We start from the raw sequence: 17661 nt of genomic DNA, 5'->3' as shown, positions 1-17661 counted from the left end.
AAAAGGCACAGATTGAGCTAGATCTTCTCTGCCAACATGGTAGCCCCAGGCTACATGTGGCTATTGAGCACTAAAAAATTTAATTTAAATTTTAAAATTGATAACTGATTCAATTACAGAAAAACTTTAAGTATGTTTGGAAAAATTCAGGGAATATGGGAATCTACTTTTTCCCAACTATAGATTTTATGGAATCTAAATATAAATCAAGTATTTTCAATGAAAATACAGCATCTGAATTGAGATGAGCTACAAATAAGGTGACCAATTGTACCAGTTTTAGCAATGAAGGTGACATAACCCTGGATTATCCTTGCTGTAAGTATAATATACACTAGATTTCAATGCATATAAAATCATTCAGTAATAAAAATTTTGATTATGTGATAATATCCTGGATATATACGGTTAAGTAAAATGTATGCAAGTTCATTTCAGCTTTTTTAATGTGGCCATATAAAATTCTAAATTACAAGCCCTGGCTGGTGTAGCTCAGTGGATTGAGCACAGGCCTGCGAACCAGAATATTGCAGTTGGATTCCCAGTCAGGGCACATGCCTGGGTTGCAGGCCAGTTCCCAGCAGGGGACGCAGGAGAGGCAACCACACACTGATATTTCTCTCCGTCTTTCCTCCCCTTCCTCTCTAAAGATGGATGAATAAAATCTTAAATAAACAAATAAAATTGTCTTGACACTTAAAAAATTTTTTTAAATTACACATGGCTGACATATATCTGTTAAACAGCGCTGGTCTAGGTAAAGGCAAGGCCTTGAACATCAAGTTTTACTTTTGTTCAATAGTAAATAGTGAGCCACTAAAAGTTAACACTGTGCACATTAGTATTTATGATAAAAGAAAATATTGCAGCATTTGGAAAAATAAAAATAAGACTGCCCTATAAAGGTTAAAAATTAAAATTAACCATGAATTAAAGTAGAAATAAAGTTACCTGTTCCCCCCCCCAACCACAACAAAAAAAAGGGTTTCCGGGCCTGTTAGATTTGACTAGTTTACAATGGCTGTATAATAACAACTTTGAACAAGTTTCTAACTTGGGGTGTATGGCAAAACATTTACAAACTCCTACTTTGACCAGTTTTTGCATTTATCCCTTCTTTTGACAGTCACAGCTCTCAATATCTAATTTTTCCACAAACCAGTAAAAATGTCACCATCTAATACCAGCTGCTCAAACCAGAAATTACCGTATTTTTCAGACTATAAGACACACTCCGCCACACACACTCCCACCCCGCCCAAATTTGGGAGGAATAATGGTTAATGCTGCTGTTTAGTTCTGTTTACATTTCCATTGGTAAAATACTATGCTATTTATGTTATTAAATATTTTACCACATTTTTTGCTTCAAAAATTTTTTTATTTTCCTCCTCTAAAACCTAGGTGCCTTATGGTCCGAAAAATATAGTGTACTAAAATTTTACTTTAACTTTACTCCATTTAAAGACCTCTTCAAATTCCACCTCCCTAAATTCGTTTCAAGTTTTCCTTAATATTTCACCCCATTCCTAACCCCCACCTAAGGGCCACACAGCTAAATATAGTAGAAATAGGACTTAATTAAATTTCACCCTCTACAGGGACTCTCTGGCTCACTTATTTGTGTGGTTTTTAACTCCCAAATTGTATCTCTAGCTCAGATCGCTCTCAAAATACCTCAGAATTAGAAATCCAACTCAACTGCTAAAAACATCCACTTGAATATTCCACTGGCATCCCAATCTCAAGATGTCCAAAAATTCAATTTATCATCTTTCCCAATTTGTTACTTATCACCGAGTCTTCAAATGTTGGGATTGTCAGAGTTCCCACAATAGAAAATTGGAAAATGTTTCTCAATATCCAACTACTCAAATCCTTCCCGTTCTGCCTTAGATATTCCTCAAATCCTTTCCTTTTCATCCCAACAAACTCTCACCTAAACTCCCTTTACCAACCAATATCCAAACTTCATGTGATCTATGAAGCCTTCGATGATCTGAGTATTGCCTATCTTTAGTCTTATACTCAGTAACTCAGTCATAAAAACTGCTTGTAGTTTATAAATGCACTAGGTGGTTTCTCATCAACCTATCTTTTTTAATGTGCCCTCTATGCCTAGATAGCTGTCTCTCCAATGTCAGGGGAATGGGTCTCAAGTGCCCACCCATGAAAGAAAAAGTAAATCTAAGCACAGAGATGCTACTGGTTTTAAAATCTAAGAATCAACACAATGAGTCTATCGCACAGTAAAGGATTTTAGGGGCAGACCAAAGGATCTTGGTCTACCATCAGGATGCACTTGCAGTCATCAATATTCTCCAGTGGGGTGAGAGGCAGTTAGCTAGCCATGCATACTAGACCAAGAAAATGAGTATCCTTGACATTGTTTCTTTAAACCAAAACTTCGAGTTCCTATTTTGTTTTTATTATTAAATTTACTGGGTTACCTGTTCCTAAACATCCTTTCCAAAACTGGCTACCAAAATTCTGCTTGATTTAGCATCTCTGTTGAGTCATCTGGAAGAAGTGATTTGCTGAGGTAAGTCTAGGGAAAAAGGGCGAAGAAGCCATGTAGGTGACCTATAGTGATGTTACTAGAAGCAGGGAGTGAGACTGCAAGGTCAATAAAGGAAATGTGCTGGACACATGCTACATCAACACACTGTTTACTTGGAAATCACAACTGGTCATCCAAACACTGAACACCATACAAGGAAAATACAACGAAGTCCATTTTTATCAGGCCTCAATATTCACAAGATATTCAGGAATCCATAGACCAATGAGTATGAAAATGGATTGTGTTAATAACTCAGGTTCCATACATTAATTTTGATGTGCTCATCATAAGAATAGAAGCTCCCCTGGCAACTCAAGGTAAAAGAGACTTATTGTATCTATACTAAGAAGAGTTTAATGTTGAATTGAATGAAAATATGACTTGGCTGATTTCTTCATTTAAGATCATAGGTGCCTCTCCCTCAAAATTTCTTCTGCTCTTTTCTCTCACTATATTTTCCATTCTACATTTTAAATTTAACTGCCTGATGTTCTTTCTCTAGGCTGTAACCATCTTGAGAAGTGTCTTTCCATCTTTGCATCCCTAATATATAACAGTGCTAGGTCTACCAATTCACTGACATATCAAGTCATTGTCTCTTTTTTAAAATCCTCACCTGAGGATACATTTATTGACTTTGGAGAAAGAGGGGTGTGTGTGTGTGTGTGTGTGTGTGTGTGTGTGTGTAGAGAGGGGGGGATTAAGGAAGAGAGGGAGAGAAAGGGAAACATTGATGTGGAAGAGAAAGGTCAATTGAACCTTAAACCCACTCCATGCCTGGGGAGGGAATCCAACCCCTACCCTTCTGGTACATGGGATGACATTCCAACCAACTGAGCCACCCAGCCAAGGTTCAAGTCTTCTTTGTACTTGATAAAATCATCAAAAAAATCTAAACCAATGCTATTCAAAGTAGCCAGCCCATAAGCTATTTGTTTATGATTAAGAGTTTGAACCAGAATGTGTAAAAGAATGGTTTTCTTTTTTCTGAGAAAGTCTTGCTATGAAAAAAAAAAAAAAAAGCCTAGCTAAATTAAAGTGTTTTAGTGATGCAGCTGATTTACGTTCTTCCCTCACTTTGGATCCGAACATTAAAGAGTTAGAAAAAAGACACTTTTCTTAAGGAAAAGCAAAACGCTGAGGAATAGATGGTTAAAATGAACTTTAGGGTCTTTATCCATCTTTACAAGACACATACAGATCAAAAAAAATAAAATAAAATAAAAGCACCTATTTTCAATGATTAAAAAAGTAAAGACACAGGGCACTTAAAAAGTTTTCTAAAAGCCAAGACGCATTAAAAAAACCTAATAAATTTTTAATTTTTTCCTTTTTTGTAACAGGACAAGTAACAGATTACATCAAACTTCAGAACTTCTCAAATATCTAGTTATTATACACACTCCCACCTGTCTTGCAGGGAAGGATCTTGGTCAGTTTAACAGTTTCAGGTAAAATAAGCTGCATAATAGTATATATTACAATAATAAATGTACAATGTTTACATGAAATATGTTTTAGAAGCAAGATAAAGATGTATCTGCATCAAAAGGCGACCTTTTAAAATGCCACAACTATTTTTTACATTCACTCTTGCAACAGGTCACAAGATGGGGTCACTAAGCTCAGATAAATCACTATGATGCACATAAAACGGTTATTTTATATATTATATATATTTATATCTTCACATTTTAGCATCTGAGACATAAACCGAGAATTTAAAATTTATTCTCTTCAGATAACAAGTCACTTTTTATTTCTCATAAACATGGTGCCCACAAAAGCACACAGGTAAGGCACAATAGGGTTTTCTGTTACAGAACAGTGTGCATCATGTTTACTGAACCAGGAAACGTGCATTATCTGTGCAAGTTCATGCTGCAAATCCAACACACATACAATTAAAACCAAACAGAAAACTGAGCTTTAAACAAAATCAAAATTGGTACATTTCAGCTGCTTCACATATTCATTTGAACTGACAATGATAGAATAATGGGTTTTGTTTTAAAAAAAAGTTATGACATTACAAGTAAACTTGGCTCCATAACTATATTAATCTGAAATCAAAAAACCATAATAAAGTAACTTTACTGAAACAAAGTAAATATTGAGACACAAAGCAATGGTCACTCGTGCATTTACTATATTGCAAACTTCCATGACCCAAAATTGTAAATATGATTTTTCAAATACACATTTTGCTAAACAGTGTGCCCTGCTTTAACCTTGACATACAACAGGGGAGCTAACATTTTATTAAATTATAAATAGACTGGGAAAATTGCTTAATCCCAATGATACTATATCATAGCCCTAGTATTTATAATAAATACAGCTTTTCACAAAATACTTTTCCAATATCTGCCAATTGCTTCTTTAGTGCTCACATAAATTTGAATCCATTACAACTGGTATCGAAACTTCCACACAAAATCATACTCACAACATTTTTATATAAAACCTATAAAAGATATTTGAAACTTGTATCTAATACTTCCAGGTGTTTGGCTGTGTGATCTATGTGATAGTACAGCCATATGTATATATGTGTGTATATATACACATACACACATACATATATATATACACATACACACATATATACACATACATATATACACATTAGATTAGGAATAAAATAAGAAGCTTATTTTACTGCTTTAATGCAGACATCCTCACAAAACAAGACTACTTTCTCCACCACCAGCATTTATACATATATACAAAAGCCAGTTTAAGTACATGTACATCCACTTATATGTAACCGCTAAACCCAAATTAGTTTTCCCATATTCCGGCTGTTGCAAATGACTCTCTTACAAGCAATAGAAACCTAAGGTTAAATTGGGAAATGAATAGTTTTACCACATTGGCCTGTAAGGAACTATGCAGGTTACTGTATGTAAGAATTTACAACGTTAGTTCACAGGAAATTATGGAAATACAAGAAGCCTCTTCACCATGCTTTTGTATGGTTATCAAAACACTTCTTGGTGCAAAAATACCACCACCACATCTGAAAATACATAATAAAGTCAATGTTCCTCATGCAAAACTTTAAATGCATTGGCTTAAATGAGCTCCAAAAACTGAATGAAACCATTATTTACCTACTCAGCATTGCTGCGTCACTGCTAAGTCCCTTTGGAACCTTAAGATTTCTGGAACGTTCAAACAGAGCTGTATTCAATAAAAATATTACATACAAAAAGCATTTTAAAAGGAAGACAGGAAGCCAAACAGGAATTTTCGAATTTTCCTATTGTAAATAACAGTCCCAGGAGTGAAAGAAAGTCCTTTCAGGAGCCTCCTTGAGAATTGGTTAGGCCAGTCCGCAGACGGAGATGAGACATAGAGTTCATGTGTTTATTTGATGGCTTCAAGGGAGTGTTGCAAGTAAGAGCATGGGGAAAGCGATGGTGGTATCTGTCTAGTCGTAAATATTTTACTGTAACCAATTTTCCTGTTGTAAGATAAAGAAAATGATCCAAAGTTATTACTCTAAAAATGCCAACTTAAAATTCTTAAATTTAAAATCTGGTATAGTTTAAATAGTAAGCCATAATTTATCTCTTCAAAATGTTTATAATACTCAAATTTCTTACCATCAAACCAAGAGCCATGCAATGCCTTAAAAGCTTTTCCAGCATATTCTGGAGACAGACATTTAACATATACACAACCCTGTAATAGTTAGAAAAAGAAGTTTTAGTTTTAACAGCAACAGACTCAAAACATAGAATTCAATAGTAAAAGTTACTTTACCTCACGTGAATTTTTGTCTACTGCAATATGAACAATGCCATCATTATCACTGCATTTTTCTAAAATTGCTTCTTGAATTGCCAAATGCCACTGATCCCCTATTTCCCTAAAAAATAATAAAAACAAGAATCAACAACCATATTCCTACTCAGTAAGGAGTCATTTGTCTCTTAAAACATATATACCCTACTAGAATGGGGACAGTTTAAAAACTACATATTGTTAAAGATAGTAGTAAATAAATGCTTGGCACTAGTAGTAGGTAGATTTTAAAAATATTAGCATTCAGAAGCTCAGCCCTTTTCTCACCTTCCAGTGTAAGAACACACAAAGCTGAGGCAACAAAGGATTAGCCCATGATAGCACAAATGTGCTGTCATTTTTATGTTTAAAACCCTACATACCTATAGTCATTTCTTTTTCTTTCTACAGAAGCGTTAATAAGCACTTTAATGAGTTGGAGTGGTCTGGTAAATGCTGAATATTATTTTATTTTCAATGACATTTTCAAAGCCCCAAACTTAAGGAAAATTCTTAGTAAATACAGTAAGTCCTCACTTAACATCATTGATAGGTACTATGACTTTAAGTGAAATGATGTACAACAATCAATTTTACCAGAAGCTAACTGATTTATACAGGAGTTAAGTTACTACAAATCTCAACAACACTGCAACAAAATGACATAGAACAAAATGACCTTATAAAGAGTACTCTTTATAGAGTACTAATACTCTATCTAATAAAGAGTACTGTCTCTACGTGTGTCATTAATTCAACTTGAGCACTGATCTGCTATGGAGATTCACAGTGAATACAAAAATCTACAAGATTTTTACAAATCATTTTATATCTGTGCCTTCTGGCCAAACCTTTGCTTGGAATGTAACAAAAGAAAAACATAACATTTCTATAGTTAGAGAATAAGGGGGAAAAAAAGACATCTTTCAATTACAGGCGTAGCATAATACTGATTTTTTGGCCAAATACTCCAAATAAAAATTACATATACCCCTGATCATAATACTTACATAACTGGATCAAACATATTTCGAATCTTGAGACATGGTGTCAGACTGTTTGGTGGTGAATTTCTTCTATCTAAATGAAATGCTACAAAAAACAAATTAGTTTTACTATTTGCCATTATTCTATTTTATTGAAAAGGTATTCACTCATTCAGTTCATTCAAAAATATCCACTGTGTACTCTTTCTATGAGGCAGAGCCCTGGATGTTAAGGCAAGTAAGACAGAGTTGTTGCTCTCACACAATCTACAGTTTAGAGGGGGAGACATGAAACAGTGTCACCAAGGAAATCATAATTGTGGTAAATTCTAAGAAAGAACAGTACAGAAAGCTGTCTAAGTAACTTAAGCTCAAGTCTGAAAGTATCAGGTATTACTTCGTCTAGGCAGTAAAATTTATGCTGGGACCTAAAGAATGAATTAAACAGGCAGAGTGAAGTGAGGTGTAAAGGACATTTCAAGGGAAGGTGATACAGCTTATACACCACCCATGAAGTAAGTAGAAGCTTGGTCTATTCAAGTCATCAACAGCCATTGTTGTCACAATAAGGACAATAAAAAGGTAAACCTGAAGAGAGAGACCACAGATTGTTCAGGACCATGCAGACCACATTAAAGTACTGAGACATTACCATAAGGGCAACAGAAAGCCACTCAAACATTTTCAGGAGGGGAATGAATAATATAATGAAATCTGTCTTTTAAGTATACCTTTTTAAATTTTTTATTTATTTTTAGAGAGGGAGAAAGAGAGGAAGAGAAACATCAATGTGTGGTTGCCTTTCACATATGGCCCCCACCAGGGGGCTTGGCCTGTAACCAAGGCATATGCCCTGACCGAGCACCGAACTGGCAACCCTTTGGTTTACAGCCTGCATTCAATCCACTGAGCTACATAAGCCAGGGCGAAATCTGTCTTTTAAAGTTACCAATTTTAAAAATACTCTACCATGTGGAAAATCACTTAGATATAAGCAAAAGTGAACACAAGGAGACCAGTTAGCAGGTTATTAGAGTTGTCTAAGACGGAAATGATAGTAATTTGGATAAGACAGGCCAACCTTGCTTGTGGAAATAAGTAGACAGAATTGGAATGTATTTTGGAGTACATCCAATGTGATTCACTTAAAGAACTGCAAGTGGAGGAGGCTTAAAGAGAGGTTATGGGTGACTCCCAGATTTATGGCAGAACCAACTAAGGAGAGGTATCATTAACCAGACAGGAACACTGCAGGAAAGGTCAGTTTGCAGATAAAAGATACTGAGTTGACACACATGCTGCATTTGTGGTGCCCCTCCCCTAGTAGAGAAAGTTAAGTATATAGCTGGGTTTAAGCATCTGAAAACTGGAACAGAAGACTTAGTTCAAGATATAAATTTGGGAGTCATCAACATATATACGGTAAATGAAGCCACAGCATGAGATCATCTAGGGAGACAGGAAGAATGGGAAAAGAAGATAATCTTGAGAAGCTTCATACATAGAGGTCCAGGAAAAGAAGGCTGAGGAAATGATTCCAGGTATAAGGAAACCAGAAAAAAGCAGCAGCCCCCAAACCAAAAGAAGAAAGTTTCTAGGCAGGCTAAATTATAAACAGTTCTAGGTAAAATAAGGACAGAAAAAAAAATCCACCGGATTTACCAATACAGAAGTTTGAGAGCTGTTTCTTTAGAATGATGGAGATGGAAACCATATTGGAGTCAGCTGAAGAATAACTGATAGGTGAAAAAGTAAAGTTTGTGAGTAAACTCTATAATGCTATTTGGCTGTAAATAGGTGAGACAGGGTAACAGCTACAGGAAAATGTAAATTTCAACACCACCATTTTAAAGACGAGAGAGACTACAGCCTGCTTAAGTGCTGATGAAAACATCCATCAATGCCCTGGCCTAGTGGCTTAGTTGGTTTGGGCAACATCCAGAAAACCAAAGGCTACAGGTCTAATCCTGGTCAGGGCACATACCTGGCTTACAGGTTCAATTCCCAGTCAGGGTGCATATGGGAGGCAACCAATCTATGTTTCTCTTTCTCTCTCTCCCTCTCTAATCAATAAATGTATCCTCGGATGAGGATTAAATTTTTTAAAAAATCCAGTGAAAGCAGGAATATAAAACAGTAAGGGAAGATACAGGGTCCAGCACAAATTAATGCTCCTTTATCACAAAATCATAACCATGTAGTTCTGTAACATAATAATACCACACTCAAGCACACCATATCACATTTTAAGTGAAATGTTCAAATTAAAACTTTAAGTTATTACACCCATATTATTACTCTACCAACAACACTTAAGCAGGCATTCCTTCTGCCAAACCCCGTACTTGAGAAGACAAGGGAATGACTAGGGTCTCTGTTAAATGAGACAGCTCCTCAATTCCAATATAAAGTGAGGATGAGTACGGATTCTGGTAATTTTATGGATTTGGTGATGGAAATCTGAGGTAGGTTCAATCTCACAGCTTCTACATGAGTCATCAACTGAGAATCAAGAGAGAAAAAAGGAAAAGGTTTGAAGAAGGGAAGAAATCTAAAATTGTTATGGAATAGAGGAGGAAAGTGAAGTGAGTAGTAAAACATGGTAAGAACATTCAACTCTGGTAGTGCTGAGGGCCTAACTGTTTAGGAAGGTACGAGTTAGCCAAGTTGTATGATTTTTTTCCTGCTGTGCTCAGACACTTGCACGTAGGCATGCAGAAACAAAAAGTTTCATTCTTAGCTGGAATTTAGCAATGTAAGATGAAGGAGGGGTAGCGACTTAAGGATACTAGCTAGACAGTGATAAAAAGATGAATCACGGAAGCTAAAATGAAAAGCAATAGAAGTAAAGATAGTAAGAAGGGTGAAGAACTGGAGAAAGTAGGGACATCAAAGAAATGAGATTCTGAGGAGTTAAAAAACAACCCCAAATATATAAAGCAGGAAAATTGAAAGGATGAGTTTATGGTTAAAAACCAGAGTGTATCAATGAAAGATTTCAGAAGTATCTAGTGATAAGAAACATTTTGGGTGTGATGTCTTTGTCAATGCCTGACATGGGGGGGGGGGGGGGGAGGAAATGTCACTGGATATGAAAAATCCTTGCCAAACCACAGATCAACAAAGTCTGTGAACCTCTAGTACCTTTCAGACTTTTCTAACTGTGTATAGGTTCTGTTCTTAGGTGACCTTTTGGTTGCAGACAATCTGACTTCCTCAAAATTTCCATAGTGGCCTGAGAAAGCTGGGGATGAACCAGAGGAAAAAAACTCATACCACCATTATGCTAGCTTAGACCCGTTTACACAAAATAGCAGAGCTGGGAATAACTATTTCTGCTCACTTCTAGTCAGAAAATAGTTCTAAAGATCAAATTGATTTTAAATGCTTTGGCCCCTGAACTACATTGTAATCACCTCCTGGGCCAAGCAGGGATACTACAGTTACTGGATGATACATCTCACATATCTCAGGAACCACCTCGGATCCTTCCAATGCTATTTGTTCCAAACACATCTGTCAGAGCGTAAATAGTTCTCTGGCTCCTCAACTGGTATTGTTTGATTTTTAACTGGTGCTTTAAAATGCCTTTAGAGATACTAATACTATATAATCATCTAATTTATATGTAACTATCATTTAGAAACTGAACTAATTCAATAACATCAATTATTTAACAATTACTAGGGAAAATACTATTAAATGATGACAGCTTGTAATGGTAGTGAATTCGTAAGACTACTGTAATTACCAACCCTCCAACCGTGTACATTTTAATTAAATAAGGACATTTATAGGGGGAGTAACATCAAACTTATTCTTAAGTTAAACTATCTTTTTACATAAACTACGAAAAACTCTCAGTATGCAACCATATTTATACAGCATAACATTTGTGTTAGGATATATTTAAACAAAAGCTGGATTCATTTTACGTATTAATTTTTTAAAAAGCTACCTCAGAGCCAGCTATATTTAGACAGACTATACACTTAATGGCATAAAATATAATGCTGAAACTAAATTTTCTACATTAGAGCTATATGTTCTTAAAATGAGGCAAAAGATCTACAGCTATCATTAGGGAATATGCCACCTTCTTATTAGCTTCCTATAACAATTCTTATTATGGTAAATTCTTAAAAGATTTCCAATCTCTCTTGCTATGAAGTCTATAGACTGTTTTATCATCATAACCATCTAAAAACTCAATGGGTATACTTCAAACAAATAGCTACTAGGTTCTACCTCAGGATTTCCTGCCTTCAGGAACTAACTCAGTAACAGGTATCTTGCTGTACTCTCAATTCCGCTCTAGGGTCCCTTTCTAGGGTCCAAACCCCTAATTCCTGTAACTTTAGCAAAGACTGTTAAGTAAAAGGAGGTTAAATGTACAATTCTTCACATAGCCCATTTAGAAATATTCTAATTAAGATAGTTCAGGAGTTGGCATTTAGTTTATGAATATTTAATACACTGGAACTGGAACCTTGATAAAATACTAATATAAAAAGTAGTATGACACTTTAAAAATCTTCTATCAATTTATGTTAATATTACTAGTACTATAACGGACAAACTTGTATTATATCACACTGGTATAGTCCTGGCTACAGAAAATGACAAAGTAAAAATAACAGTCTGTGGTTTTAAGTCCTAGAGCTTATATAACATTCAATTTAACACACCTAATAAATCATACCACTAATATATAAGAACCAGATGGATTATTATTTGGTCAAGAAATTGTCTTCAGATTTGTCTTAAAAAGGCTCCCATTTCAAAAATAAGACAAACTATAATGCTTAAAAAATTCCTATGAACAAAATATGGCCTCTTCTAGAACTTCAAATGCATACATAACTACCAACTGCAGGCCCTATGAAGAGATCGGGCTAAGACTCCACACCCCTCATACCAGGTGTTACAGCAATCAGATATGAACTGGCTTTGAATTCTCTGTTTCCAAAGTCAAGGGGCCCTTCTACGTGCACCGTTAAAAGCAAATAGTATACTGTTTAGTGTACTTTTTGGCAACATCAAAGTTTCATACTTAGGCCATGACTATGTAAGCTTATTATTGAAGCTGTTTGAAAGTGCAAATTTAAAAAGGGGAAGAGAATGAATTTTTTATAACTTCAAAATAATTTACTAACCTTTCCCATACATGCTCTGCTTAGCAAACATTGATAAATATGTTTTTATCTGACAAGCATAAAAGAAACTCAACTCGCTGCTAGTCTTAAAATGCAAATTAAACTAACCATGAGATTTTACCTTTCTACTAACCATTAGGATACAAAAATTTCAAGTGGGTTAACAGTTATGACTAGTAGAGATTTGGTTACTTAAGAAACCAATCACTAAACCCTCCCATACATTTACATACCCATGCTTTTTGCAATGATATAAACATTTATAAAATTTATGAGCAAAAATTCCCACAAAACACATGCCTATTTGTATGCCTATTTGGCACAGGGCATACACAGGTAGAAGGGAAAAGTGATAGGCAAGCAAAATTAGGAAAAGGGGCAGTTAAAAACTTGTGATTCTAGTTATATGTTTTACATTACTGTACACACACACATATATGAGGTCTGTCCAGAAAAAGTCCAGCCACTGTTAATGTAACAAGAATGGTTTGCACGACATCCTTATAACCCGGCAGCCAAGGAGAGTGGGCTGGAATGTACATATAGGAACAATGATGACTTCACTGTACTAGTCCATGGGGGCAGTAGATGCCCACTGAGTGAGCAGGTGTACAGACTGTGTAGCCATCACATTCAAAATGACTGAGCAAGTACAGCAGCGAATCTGCATCAAATTTTGCATTAAGCTTCAACATTCTTCCCTGGAAACTATCTGGACAATTCAGAAGTCCAAAGCTATGGGAAACTGGTGACTGGCAGCTTCATCACAACAATGCACCTGCTCATGCATTTCATGCAGAGTTTTTGGTGGAACATCAATTCACCCAGGTGACTCAGCCCACTACAGCCCAGATTTGGCGCCGACTTTCAGCTTTTTCAAAACTGAAATTACCTTTGAAAGGGAAAATATTTCAGAATACCGATAAGATTCAGAAAAATATGACAGTGCAGCCAATGGCAACTGGGAGAACTGTGTGAGGTCCCGAGGTGCCTACTTTAAAGGGGACTGAGGCATCGTTGTCCTACATACAACGTTTCTTGTATCTTCTTCAATAAATGTCTCTATTTTTCCTATTACATGACTGGACACCTTCTGGACAGACTATACATGTATAAAACACAAGTTATATGTCTTATTTGCATAGAAAATTAGGGAGGAGTGCAATTAAATCGGTAATAACTAAGTTGCTCTGTTAAGTGAACAGAGAAAAAAATCAAAGAAATGTATATAGTATTCTATTACAATAAAGACAAACCATTTGAATTTTTATCAGCCAGGAGAAAGAAGGATATAGAAAAAGCTAACACTAATTCCTTCTATGGGATGAAACTGGAAGGGAAGCTTTACTTTCGTATCTTCTACAACTGAACTATTTTAAACAACATAAGACTTTTGTAATTGAAAAATAACAAAATTTACACTTGCACTTTGTTGTTTAACAATACATACCTTGACCTTGCCATACTTTAGTAGGTATTACTAATATTTTGTCACAGGATGCAGAAGGCTGGATCCACCGCCAAACTAGAAAATCTGCACCACCTATTCTTCGTGTTTCTGTGCGAACTCTAGATTCGTTAGCAGCAAGGAAGTCAACAGCTCTATCCCAGACTTTCTTCATTTTTTTCCTATTATGCGAACAAAATGACTATCATCTTGGCTTGTCATCTTTTTCAAATATTAGTAAAATAAGGTAGTGATTATTGTTAACTCTAGATGTTTTTATCACTGCTTATGGAGTTTTTCAAAAAAGATTTAGATGCTGGAACCTCACCTGAGATTTCCTGAATTCGATCTCTAGAGGTGGAGCACAGCATCGATTACCCCCCCACCAAATTTCCGCTGGTTACCCAGATGTGTTACTAGGGTTAAGAACGCTGCTTTAGCATATGGCATCATCTTTTATTTTCAAGAAGTTATTTGTTCTTCTACTTAAAAAGCTTTGTTAACAAAACAAAGTATTTGAAAACGTTATTAATAAAACATCACTGGCTACTGTCAGTTTTTTAAAATCAAGATGAAAGTAAAGGAACATAGAGATTGGCAATAAGAATCAAATCTATTAGAGTGACAATGATTTAGAAGTCTAGTTGTGCCCACTTTGGAACTCAAAATCAGGAAGGTAACAGAAAAGAATTCAGAAAGTTTCGAGCACAAAAATAAAGCCTGTAGAGTAAAACAGATCTAGCTGACAAGAGTCGTAACTCTCAATGTAATTTTCACAACCAGAGAAAACAAGAATGTTCCTATTTACTTCACTTCATAATGCTTTGAACACACCTGTCATGAGGCTGTATTAAGGAATCTCGCACATGTGGAATAGGTATGAAAGGTTGTAAATCTTTGTTTTCCTGGCAAGCTTCATTATGACTTCGTAAAACATCTGAAAATAAATAAAACACATTTACAAATTAATCCATCACAGGTCATCATGTTACGGTTTACTACATAATAACATTCTAGAAATTAATTTTTTTAAATACTATACCTATAATCTTCACCACGATATCATACATCTGCCTTGTTTCCTCTTCCTCTTTTGTCCAGCGGTATTTCATGTAACGCAGAACAACACAAACCATCACTACTCCTGCAATATTCATATATTTTGAATTTTAAAAATTGTGGCCAGTGGCATTCAATAACATTTATTGCAAAAGAGAAAAGAAAACTTATGACAGTTTCTACAGTGATTATTTTAACTGCCATAGTGGGATAATGGACCGAGCCTTTAATAGTGGGTTCGATCTGCTACATCATTAAAACTACATAGAAAAAATTTATGTTAAATACAGTCCAGTTTATCTTAATCTCACTTCTTACATTAGATTGACAACCGAACTTTTTTCAATTTTTGAGTTTTTAAAATTGTTATGTGTCAATTATGACAACTGAACATTTAAATTCTATTAATTTTTGAAAATAAAATAACTGTTTCACACACTTTTCCTTTACAGCTTTAAATAATTATTAGAAAAATGAATATATTGAGACTAAACATACCATACCTTACTTTTTAGATAAAATATTTTTAAAGGCATTGAACAACAAAAAAAGAACTTCTAAACTCTTATTATCAATCAAAATAGTAACACAAAATCTAGGAATCTTTAAATTTTTTTAAATTGTTGTTCTAGGAATCTTAATGAAAATTTTCATTCAGGTAAATGACATATTTAAAATTAAAAATAACTTTAATAAACTTAATTTATAATACTTTATTTAAAATTAAACTTAACCTTATATTTTCCTATTCTATTTTCTAAAGTAGATTTCCATCTATGCACCACACCTGCTTTTTCTTTCACATTTGTATGACAAAGTTTAATTCCAACTACCCCTAATAAGTACTGTTTTCTAAACAGATACTAACATTATTTTTAAAAAGCTCGATTTTATTATATCTTAGCAAAGACTTCTGGATGCAATTTATAATGGCAACTACCACAGAAATAAATTCTCAAACATGGCATTTGGTGAAACGCAAACACAAAAATTCTACAATACAGGGTATCTTTTTCTCATCCTAACGACTTACCTAAACATAACAATAACAACCTGTGAGTGACAGTAACAAAAGCACGTCGAAAACGACACCAAAAAGACATCTGTGGCCTTGTGGACTGCAAAAACTGCACGTCAGTTACATTCGTCAACTGTTCCTCCGGGCCATAACCAACGCACCTATTTAAAAATAATTAAGGGAAAGTTTAGAAGCAAAATCACTTCTTACACTACAAAATGATCAAAGTAGAAATCAAATCCTTTACCTTATTCCAACATCTTTTCCATTTTCGAAAATCCACTGTAATGAGATGTTAAATATATCTTCATATTCAGGACCTAAATCCTAATAAGAAAAAGAGATCATAATAATTAATATTCCCATTCCTTTAACTCTATGTGTAAGTTGTCCTATAATATAATCTCCATAACACTTAAAACCATATAGCATAACAAAATGTATTATCATTACAGAAAAGTAAGGAAGAAAATGACCATTCTCCTATCACCCTAAGTAACCACTGTGGGTGGTTAATATTTTGCTGTGTTCCATTTTTTTTATATTTATAGATTTGGTGTTTTATTTTTTAAATAACTTCCTTTTTAAAAGTATCATCAAAAGAGTGAATTAACCACTTAAAAAAAATGGAACATTATCTTTAGAGGAACAAATGACAAAGTATTCAGACTTGGCTGTTTTCACAGAGATTTTCTGAACAAGTGAATAAAGTCTGACAACTCAAGAAAAACAATTGACTATATAGTACTAAGACTAAAATTCAAGCTTTCAAACAATAAGTATAATTCTAAAACACTTGTATCCATAATTATGAGCTTGACAGCTTCACAATATTCAAAACCCCTTACAATGACACTGGTGTGATATTAATGGTTGACTTTTGGGTATGGCATAATAAAATGTGTCAACATCTGGAAGATCTAGATAACCAGTAAACCAGTATTTTCTAAATGATGAATACATGAATTATAAAATTTTGTACAGGTAAAAGATCCATTCTAGTGCAAAATGGACCAACAGACTTTAAAGACTAAGTATGAAAAAGTTCAGACATGGTTTCAAACTTCACATTGGCATTATTACTTATGTGCAATCAATACCAGGATTGTTCAGATGGTAAAGATAACTATAGGCCATCTATCATTCAAAAAAGTAAGATCATTTCAGTTTTATTTAGAAATACTTTCTAAATTACAGCCAATGTAAACATTTAATAAGTGAAAAATGTTTTATATATGAAATAATTTCAGTGGGATATTATAAATTAAGAAATAATCATGATGAGAGCTAAGTAGCTATATACTTAAAATAATAAAACTATAACATTCCATTTATATATATTTATAACTGACATTATGTACTCATAAGTAAAAACTAGAAAATAAAGAATTTTTAAGTTTTAATATTACTTTAAAATGCTATACAATAAAATTGTGCAAAAATAATTTCAGACAATTACTGTTTTGTTATAAACATGCTACTAGAAACCTCCTGTGTATGACTGAAAATCAAACAAAAATTTCATAATCATTATTCTAAAACTAAAGGAACAAAACCTGATGAAGCAGCATCAAGAGAACATACATCTAACTAGACTGCAGGGATCAGGATTAGACAAAGCACAAGCTATAGCAATACCT

The 17661-nt window shown here is 34.4% G+C and overlaps 1 protein-coding gene across 1 annotated transcript in view; it reads right to left on the bottom strand.

Moving 5' to 3' along the window:
* Nucleotides 1-3862: 3862 nt before the first annotated feature.
* Nucleotides 3863-17661, bottom strand: part of LEMD3 (LEM domain containing 3) — a 59039-nt gene continuing 45240 nt past the window's right edge. The window contains exons 5-13 of the mRNA XM_037136018.2: nucleotides 16269-16348; nucleotides 16037-16182; nucleotides 14987-15088; nucleotides 14779-14881; nucleotides 13948-14126; nucleotides 7366-7447; nucleotides 6335-6440; nucleotides 6175-6253; nucleotides 3863-6032 (exon numbers count right to left, since the gene is read on the bottom strand). Coding sequence (XP_036991913.2) covers nucleotides 5869-6032; nucleotides 6175-6253; nucleotides 6335-6440; nucleotides 7366-7447; nucleotides 13948-14126; nucleotides 14779-14881; nucleotides 14987-15088; nucleotides 16037-16182; nucleotides 16269-16348 — 1041 coding nt within the window. The 3' untranslated portion in view covers nucleotides 3863-5868. The remainder of the gene's footprint in view (nucleotides 6033-6174; nucleotides 6254-6334; nucleotides 6441-7365; nucleotides 7448-13947; nucleotides 14127-14778; nucleotides 14882-14986; nucleotides 15089-16036; nucleotides 16183-16268; nucleotides 16349-17661) is intronic.

Source organism: Artibeus jamaicensis, unplaced genomic scaffold (assembly GCF_021234435.1).
Source record: "Artibeus jamaicensis isolate MK-2021 breed Jamaican fruit bat unplaced genomic scaffold, CSHL_Jam_final contig_233, whole genome shotgun sequence".
In the NCBI taxonomy this organism is placed as follows: domain Eukaryota; kingdom Metazoa; phylum Chordata; class Mammalia; order Chiroptera; family Phyllostomidae; genus Artibeus; species Artibeus jamaicensis.
Note: the sequence above shows the minus strand (reverse complement) of the source record. Positions and strands in the feature narration are given on the sequence as shown.